Source organism: Prunus avium, chromosome 3 (assembly GCF_965620075.1).
Source record: "Prunus avium chromosome 3, drPruAviu1.hap1.1, whole genome shotgun sequence".
NCBI classification, from domain to species: Eukaryota; Viridiplantae; Streptophyta; class Magnoliopsida; order Rosales; family Rosaceae; genus Prunus; species Prunus avium.
In genome coordinates, this window is record NC_142286.1 from 12,029,190 (window position 1) to 12,038,798 (window position 9,609).

At 39.3% G+C, this 9,609-nt stretch overlaps 2 protein-coding genes across 3 annotated transcripts; both read left to right on the forward strand.

The window, feature by feature from the left end:
* The first annotated feature begins 193 nt into the window (after positions 1-193).
* Positions 194-4,525, forward strand: LOC110770817 (ubiquitin-conjugating enzyme E2 36). Of its 2 annotated transcripts, none has more exons than XM_088250996.1 (8): positions 194-396; positions 498-525; positions 1,367-1,453; positions 2,289-2,347; positions 3,537-3,578; positions 3,667-3,740; positions 3,913-4,010; positions 4,220-4,525. In XM_088250996.1, exons 1-8 carry the CDS (start codon positions 361-363, stop codon positions 4,240-4,242), a joined length of 447 nt encoding a protein of 148 aa, XP_088107122.1. In that variant the 5' UTR covers positions 194-360; the 3' UTR covers positions 4,243-4,525. The 2 variants fall into 2 exon arrangements, with proteins under 2 accessions (XP_088107122.1, XP_021830726.1); XM_021975034.2 differs by having other exon boundaries at positions 200-396; positions 4,268-4,525.
* Positions 4,526-6,547: 2,022 nt separating this feature from the next.
* On the forward strand, positions 6,548-7,189 carry LOC110770811 (uncharacterized). Its single transcript, XM_021975026.2, has one exon. It carries the CDS (start codon positions 6,548-6,550, stop codon positions 7,187-7,189), a length of 642 nt encoding a protein of 213 aa, XP_021830718.2.
* The last annotated feature ends 2,420 nt before the right edge of the window (positions 7,190-9,609 follow it).

Here is a 9,609-nt window from a genome sequence, read left to right on the forward strand (position 1 = left end):
AAAAAAAAAATTAAGGATGCAATCCGATAATTTCGTAAACCTTAGGGAGGTTTTGTGATATTAAGCCATTTTTATATTTTTATTTCATGAAAAAGCTGTAGAAATTCGTACAAAGATTACAAACTGCATTAAGAAGCTAGCGTCAACCTATCAAGGGTATAATTGGAAGTCAAAAAAAATTAATTGCAGAGGCGAGTTGCAAAATTGAAGCGTTCGTTCGAAGTTAAAAACCATATTACCCAATTTACCAGATTCCCGTTTTCTTCTTTCATATTCCTCAGCTTCTGAGTCTTCTTCTCTTCTGCCTCTCTGTGTTTCCGCGTCTGGAACAGTAATTTCCCAAAGAGAAGAAGAGACTTGATGGCGAACAGTAATCTCCCTCGAAGAATTATCAAGGTTCACTTCTAAACCCTCCGATCTCTCCATTAATTTAATTAATCTTTCCTTTCGGTTTTTGATTTTGCGCTTATGATTTGCCTGTGATTCTGATTCATTAGGAGACGCAGAGGCTTCTCAGTGAACCAGGTCTCTCTCTCTCTCTCTCTCTCTCTCTCTCTCTCTCTCTCTCTCTCTCTCTCTCTCGCACACACATATTATATACGTATTAAATTGTTGTTTAAACTTAAATTATGGTAATAATCTAGATATAGCTGTGGAGTTCTTAGGTTTGCACTTTAATTTTTGTAATTTTGGATAATCTTGGGTGCTTCAGTCCTTATGAGAAGTAGGTTCTAGATTTAATGTTAAACAAGAAAAAAATGCCTTTTGTTAGGAGAGTTTCCTGGGCCTCTGTCTGGCAAATGAATTAACCACTCCTATTTTGAGCTCGCTTTAGTTAAAAAATTTAAGACCAAATCCGTGGATAGTAGGTATGGTTACTTTTTCGAATTAAAGACACATGGAAACTGTGCATCCTATTTGCCATAAGAATTCAGGGGATATACATATGTATTGATTTGTGTCAAAGGATTCCCATGCACCTTATGTGTTTGATCCAACTGAGTTAGATTTCAGATATGTATGTTTGATTGTCGAATTGTTTTTGTGTTCTCGTGAGTTATGACTACTGGCAATCCCTTTTGTGAGCATAGTAGGACAGCACACTTTTAACTTTTAAGGCATACCTTGGTCTAAGTTTGGGTACCCTATGTCACCTTGTCATCACTAGGCTATGATTCATATTCTCTTTCTTACAATCTCCCTTGTATGGTAGTAGTGAACTTCATATGTATCTTAAAGAGTCTAGAAATGATGGATAATATTAATCAAGCCTTCTAGTTATGGTTGTGAATTTATGGTACCTTGACATTGAAATTTCAAAGTTGCAGTCATGATTTGTCATCAAATTAATGATATTGTTTTACAGCTCCGGGCATTAGTGCTTCTCCTTCAGAAGAAAACATGCGATATTTTAACGTAATGATTCTTGGTCCAGCTCAATCTCCTTATGAAGGTGATTAGGCACACATTATTTCTCTAATTTAATTTTTCCGTTGAAGGATTTTCCCTGTTTAATCTTCACCTTTTACTTTCTGTTTTGTTGTGATGAAAATGAAAATATGTTCTTCAATATGTCTGCTGATGTATTTCTATTTCTGCCTAATATTTATCTAAACTTTAACATGAAATTTCAGCATACGATAACCTTTAAATAGTATTTGTCTGCTTTTGTGAGTGATCATCACATGACTAATGTAAGTGATTGTCACAAGACTAATTGCAACTCAAGAATTCATAAAAAGTTTCTATCGATCGGTAGATTTTGGATTACATTTTCTTCTGGAATAAGGAGGGAATGTGTGGCTGTGACACAAGGATGATATGGCTAGTCTTTCCCTCTTCAATTCCCTTCCTTTTTCTTCTAATTGTTTTTTCTTTAAAATCAAATTAAAGGTTTGTTTTCAAATAATTGAGTGTGTACCAAAGGATTCTATGAGGAAGAATGTATTTCTTCTTGGTTCAAAAGTTTTATTGGTTATACAGATGATACTTATAAGTTGTACTTATCGACTAGCCAGGGATTAGTGTTCCTTTAGTCATTCTCTTTACAATTGCATTGGCCATTCCAATGCCACCAAATTTTCCGAAATCATATTTTATAATTGCTTGATGGGCAACCTTCTCTAACATGTTACTGTATCTGTATTCAAACATTGCCATTAAACAGTTATCTATCGTTATGCAATTCTACAAAGAATTGTATCGCTTTGTTTCTTAGATACTTAGGTTTATCATCACCTCATGTTGGTATGCCATTTTCATATTCTTTTATTTGTTGATTTACTTAGGTGGGGTTTTCAAGTTGGAATTGTTTTTACCCGAAGAATATCCAATGGCACCTCCCAAGGTAAATATGTAATTGGGTGAAAAATAATGTCATATGTTGATACTTGTGTTTTAATAGATGTTCATTATTAGTAATGTTGAAAGTCATGGGGTCCCTGTTAATTCAGATGGTTGTCTAGTTTTGGGAAGAAAAACTGTGCCCTGAGTTGCATCCCCCAACCTTTCCATTTTACACTTAGTGTTTTTACCCTTACAAATGCACGGGGTTTCACTTGTTTTTAAACTTCTTATGTATGTGGTATTATTGATTTATGTATATATTTTTAATTTGAATAATATTTTGAAACATTTTTATCTTCATGACATTTTCTTTGCTACCCCTAGATTCTAATAAAAGGTGCTTCATAGTTCATCATCTAAAATTTATAATAGGTGTGTGCGTGTGTGTGCGTGCGTGTGCCGATGCATGTTCCATGAACATATTAATTTATTGGCAAAACAGGTGTGGCCTTTTCTTCTTGGTGTCGGATCTTCATGAGAGCTTTGTTTTATGATTGGAGTGCTGCTGTATTTTAGATTCATTTATGTAATGTTAGGATGTTTTTACTCTTTTTTGCAGTTGTACTTGAGTAGTCAAGTGTGTCCAATGGAAAACTTCTCCCCTGTTTTGAAATGTTATTTATATTTATGAAATCAGGTTCTTGTAACAAATATAAAAATAAAATGGAAGGGTTTTTATGGTATAGGTTAGATGCCAATGGTATTGAAGAACATACTTGTCATGATCAAATTTGGTTTCGGCAGATCACTTCCATCAATTTGTAGGCTGTACAGTTTTTGTACCAAAAACAGTTACTTTATTGTCAGCAAGTATATATGTTCTCTATTATGTTCTTAAGGTGAACTTTTCCAGTTGCCAAGTTGACCAGTGCACGTAGCCCCATATGCTTTGTGGATGGATTCATGCAAAATGTTATTAAATTTGGGACTGAGAAAGTAGACTTGAGTGTCCAAGTTCTAGTTTATCTAATAACTTTACTGAAACTCATAGTTTGCATCTCTTCTAATCTTCAGTTGCTGAGTTTCGTGCTTTTGGCCTATAGACTTTTTTATTGTAATTGGAATTTTGTAAAGCGGAAGCTGGTTTTGGTTCCATAAAAATATTGCTCTCTTAGCACTATGTCAGCTCACCATAGGTGTTTTGGTAATGTCAAATGCTGAACAATGTCTTGTCTTATTCCCCTTGACAGGTTCGTTTCCTCACCAAAATATATCATCCTAACATTGATAAGGCAAGTAGCTTTCTCCTTTCACTCCGTTCACTCCTTTCCATTGTTTCAACTCTGATGTTTCTTAGTAGGAAGGGTTTTCTTTTGGCAGCTTGGGAGGATATGCCTTGATATCCTGAAGGACAAATGGAGTCCAGCCCTCCAAATCCGAACAGTGTTGCTGAGGTGACATTTTTCATTACCAGAATTCAACATTTCAGCTCCGTTCTGAAATGGGATGTCACAGAAGTTAATTCTCACAATAAATTAAAATATGTTATCTCTGTATTCTCATGTTCCTGTGTCATGATATATAAAGTGACTAGTAACACAATTTTATTATGTTTCACTGAATCAGCATCCAAGCACTTCTGAGTGCTCCAAACCCGGATGATCCACTTTCTGAGAACATTGCAAAGCACTGGAAGACAAATGAAGCAGAAGCTGTTGAGACAGGTATTATGAATTATGCTCCACTTCTCGAGTTTGGTTTATATTGGGATATTAGCCCCATGTAATTTTAAAAGTTTCATGGCTAACGGCACCAGAGGCTTATCAAATCTGTCACTTTGTACAGAGCTTCGAAATTTTTCTCTATTTCATCCTTTTGTCACTTTACTCGATTTGTTGAATATAAATTCCATACCTTTAACCTGTATTTGCAGAATACTTTTGTTACATGGAGTAATTCTTTTTTCCCTTGAATTATGCAGCAAAGGAGTGGACCCGCTTGTATGCAAGTGGTGAATAATGACGAGAGCTTATTGTTCAGAATTTAATTTTTCGATTGCATGTTGAACCAAATGTATGCCTTAAGTCTTATAACATATGTACTATTAAACATGGAGATTTTCAAGCCCATCAGTCCTTGTTGATAATCACTTTCATTCTCCCCAGAGGGCTAGCTTAAACTTTGTATGACCATAATGCCAAGATAGATTTCAATTGCTATTTTTGTTTCATTTTTTGAATCATGGCTTTCAAAATGTGTTGGTTGTTGCCAATGTTGATTAGCATCCCAATTATACTGTAAGTTCTTTGTTTTAGAAAAACAACATTTGGTTTCTGAGGCCAATAACAGATTGTGATTGATATTTTCTATAGGTGTTTGTGCCTAATAAATCACGGCCATGAGCTGGCCGAAGGAGCCCCCTTTCTCGGCCCTAGCACTTGCTCGTAAAACTAAAACGCAGCGTTTCAACAAGGTGCTTTGCCTTCCTGAAGACAAAAGAAAAATGCTAAGGCATGATCATCTCGGCCTCGAGTGCAGGTCGAGGCCGAGGCCAAGCAAAATCGCGGCTAGAAATATTAAAGTCAGATCATCACGTGATAGCAGGGATCCATGCTTTATTTAATGAAGTAGCGCATGTTTAATGCAGTAAACCCACTGGCCACAAATAAGCATTTAATGCAATGGAAGGTGGGAAGTGACTGAGGTCAGGTTGTGGCGACAGAAGACAGAGTGATTAGACGTAGACATTCTCACAAGAATTCTTGCAGCTTGAGAGATTAGGTCACCAGCTATCAGAGCAATAAATGCGTCTCCACGGCCAGCTGCGCAGAAACCACGATTAGGGCGGCGGCCGAGATTCACCAGGATTAATGGGGTCACACCACCATGCTTCACGATCCCAAATGTCGACTGGACACCCACTTGCGCTAATCAGACTCCACTATGCGTAAATTCAGCCTCGATTACTCATCCAGGAACTCTCCCTATAAATACAAGGCTCGAGCTACATTCAACGGGTTCAAACACCAAACCAAAACCTCCCACGGAGCAACTTATTTTTTCCTGTAATGCACTTTCGATATCTTTACTTGCTTTCCTAGGAGTAGTGTTAGACTGTAAGGAAAATTCATTCATCAATATATCATACGACCCTTGATTTTCAAGGCGCCGGAGCACCATCTCTGTTGTTCGTTCCCTCACCCCATATATCATACGACCGTCGCTCCCTGTACGACCGTCGCTCCCTGAGCGACGCGCTGGAGCACCGCCCAAAACCCACCACCAACACCATCACTCAACGGCCTTGTAGTTCAGGCCGTGAACCTAACAGCCGAGACTAGTTCCTCTCTCGGCTACAATCGTTTGATTAGAAGACGAGTTCAAATAGGCGCACCACTGATCCATCCTACACTCATCAACATCTCGACGCACGGTAGACCGTGCTGGCACGCCCGCGCACAACTGCACCGCACCCAAAAGCAGGAAACTGCGTGTCAACGCACATCCACTCGGCCCGGAACTCCAGGCCGTGAGATTTGCGCGGCTGACAATAGGGTTTAGGGTTTTTCTTTTTCTTTTGGTTATTGGGAAATGAATTTTTGTCAATTGGTTTGTACTAAGGTTCTCAAATGAAAATATCAAGCTGGCAAAGTATATTATCTCATCTTTTGAGTGGATGCAGTGTTGCGCATGTTTTGTTTTATTTTTTATTTTTTATGCTTGTCTAGGTGCCATGCCGGAGCTATTGCCGGGTGGTGCCGCTGGTGGTGGTATTTGGAAACAGTGGTGGTGGTGTAGCTTGTGGCCCTGGGGAGAATGGGCTCTAGTGGTTTGCTCTTTTTTCCTCACAAAGTATTTCCACCACAACTTCAAAAGTAGAATTGCCGTTCATGCAGAGGCTACTGTTCTTCTAAATTCCATTGGCTAGTTATATTCGTCTCCCTCTCCTCTGTGAGAGCTCCCTCACCGGATCTGGTGATCTCCCTAAGCTCTGTCTTAGCAGGTTTGTTTACTCTTTGTTTTCGTAACTTATTTTAGCCTTTTCAACCTTTGCATATTTGAAAGATCCCAATTTTAGGAATCCTGAAATTAGATCTAACCACCCAATATCACCTTCTTTCCCTTCTATCGCCTCCACCCTCAGCAGCCCACCCTCCCACAACCACCTCTCTCTCTCTCTCTCTCTCTCTCTCTCTCTCTCTCTCTCTCTCTCTCTCTCTCTCTCTCTCTCTCTCTCTCTCTCTCTCTCTCCCCTAACCACATGCCCAGATCTGATTCCCATCCCCGATCTCTGCTAAAAATTGAGAATACCTCTCTTCCATCCTTCTGGTTTCAAAGACTACTTCCTCTGACGTTAAGTGGAATGTTTATTGGATGTTGGAATGTTCGAGGGGCAGGTAGCAGGAAATCACTGCTGGATATGCAAGATTTTAAAAAAGGCAATAAGCTGGATATTATGGTTATTTGTGAACCACGAATTAGTTCTGATAGAGCTCGAAAGGTAATCTCTCAACTGGGGTTCTCCAATGCTGAAGTTTCTGATGCTGTAGGATTTTCTGGTGGAATTTGGGTTTTATGGGATGAGCATAAATGCAATATCAAGGTGATAAAGTGTCTAGACCAATCTGTGACTATATTTATTGAAAATAGAGAGGGATCCGCCTGGCTATTCACTGCAGTATATGGAAATCCTTGTCCATCTAGAAGGGTGAATCTATGGAATGCTCTTGACACTATTGCTAGTGCGTGGAAGCTGCCCTGGCTACTAGCTGGTGACTTCAATGACATTCTCTATGCGCAAGAAAAATATGGCACTACTTTGGGCAGGAGCAAGGGTTTTAAAGATTGGTTTGATAATCAAGGCATGATTGACTTGGGTTTTATTGGCCCAAGATTCACTTAGGTTAATAAACGTGAGGCTGGTAAGTTTGTAATGAAAAGACTAGATAGGGCTATTTGTAACAAGGAGTGGAGAATTATTTATCCTGAAGCATTCGTTAGACATCTTGTAAGGAGGAACTCAGATCATAACCCCCTGCTCATCTCCTTATCCTCTGATAAAATCCCTTCCCCTAACCTCAAACCCTTTCGCTTTGAAGCTATGTGGCTCAAGCATAACCAGTTTGATACATTCATCCAACACGAATGGGCCAATGCTGCTGGTGAGGCTCATGATAAGCTTAATATACTTTCCCCAGTGTTGCTACAATGGAATAAGGATGTTTTTGGTCACCTCACTCACAGGAAAAGGATTATATCGGCTAGACTGCGAGGTATTGAATCTACTTTGTGTAGGCATTATTGCCATTCTCTCATTGTTTTAGAGAAAGATCTTCAAATGGAATATGATGCAATACTTGATCAAGAGGATATTCTGTGGAGACAAAAATCCAGAATCTCTTGGCTCCAAAATGGTGACAGAAATACTAAATTTTTTCATCTCACTACTCTGGTGAGAAGAAGGAGAAATAGAGTGGAAAGGCTTAAAGATGATACTGGAAATTGGGTGACAGAAACAAATGGTTTAAGGAAGCTAGCTGTGGACTATTTCCAAGCTTTATTTGACAATAAGGAATTGCATGAGTTCTCGGGCTCTCTTCCTAAATTGTTTCCCCAAATTGACCACAACTTAATTATTGAGGCCTGCACTGATGTCTCTCCTGAAGATGTTAAAGAAGCGATGTTCAATATTGGACCCCTTAAATCCCCCGGGCCTGATGGCTTTCCAGCTATATTTTTTCACAATTGCTGGAATACTGTGAAAGAAGATGTCACACAATTGGTGATAAGGTGCTTTCGTACTGGTTCTATTCCTGAGGGGCTGAATTCTACATTGATAAGTTTGATACCTAAAGTTCCATGTCCTCAAACCATGATGCAGTTTCGGCCTATTAGTCTTTGCAATTCTCTTTATAAGGTTGTCTCAAAGATTATTGTCAGCAAATTGAGGCCCCTTCTTTGTCATCTTATTAGCCCAAACCAAGTGAGCTTTGTGCCTGGGAGGCAAATTTCTGAGAACATCTTCATTGTCCAAGAAGTTCTGCATCGGTTCCGAAGAGCTAAAGGGAAAAAAGGTTTTATTGCTTGGAAAATTGATCTATCTAAAGCGTATGATAGACTTAGTTGGGATTTCATTGAGAAAACTCTTCAAGAAATTGGAGTTGGTGGGCATTCCTTGCAACTAATCATGAGCTGTGTGACTTCCGTGGAGTACAAAGTTATTATGAATGGTGAGATGACTGAGACCTTTTATCCAAAGCGTGGGCTGAGACAAGGTGACCCCCTTTCTCCTTACCTATTTGTTCTATGCATGGAAAAACTTAGCCATATTATCTCCTCTAGAGTTTTTAGTAAAGATTGGAGGCTTGTGAGGGCTGCGAAATCTGGACCTCTCATTTCACATTTGTTTTTTGCTGATGACCTCATCCTCTTTGGTGAGGTGTCTATGCGACAAGCCCAGATTATGAAAGAGTGTTTGGATGCCTTCTGTTGTGCTTCTGGTCAACAGGTTAACTTTGAGAAATCGATGCTTTTTGTCTCTAAAAACACTAAGCGAGAGGTGGCTACTGAAATTGCTAAAATTTGTGGCTCTCATCTCTCCCCCGACCTGGGTAAGTATCTTGGAGTTCCACTTATTCAAGGTAGAATTTCTAGAAATACTTATAAGGAAGTTGTTGATAAGGTCCAATCTCGGCTTTCCTCATGGAAGAGTAATCTCCTCTCATTGGCTGGTAAACTCACACTAATTCAGTCAGTCACTTCTACCATCCCTTATTACACGATGCAAACTGTTAGGCTTCCTGCTTCTGTTTGTGCAGACCTAGACAAGGCTAATAGGAACTTCCTCTGGGGTAGTACTGTGACTGCTCGTAAGGTGCATCTGGTGAACTGGAATATTGTGTGTAAGCCAAAAAGGCTTGGAGGGCTTGGGATTAAGAGGTCTACCTCGATGAACCAAGCGTTGCTTGCCAAGGCTAGCTGGTGAATTACCAATAACCATGATGGGCTTTGGGCTAACATGATGAGAAAGAAATATTTAAAGGGGACTACGTCCTTTGATAACTATAATGTGAACTCTATTTGTGCATCCAGCACCTGGAAGGGCATTCTATTTGGTGCTGAAATCCTAAGTGCGGGCAGGAAGTGGAGAGTGGGAAATGGAAATAGAATTAATTTTTGGACAGATCCTTGGGTTTTGGATGGCATCCTAATTGACTCTACGCCTCTCAATATTGAGGAGATTGATGTCCATGAAGTGGTTGCCAATTATTTTACCCAATCTGGTTGGAATATTCCCAAACTCCTTGAAGTGTTACATGTTGA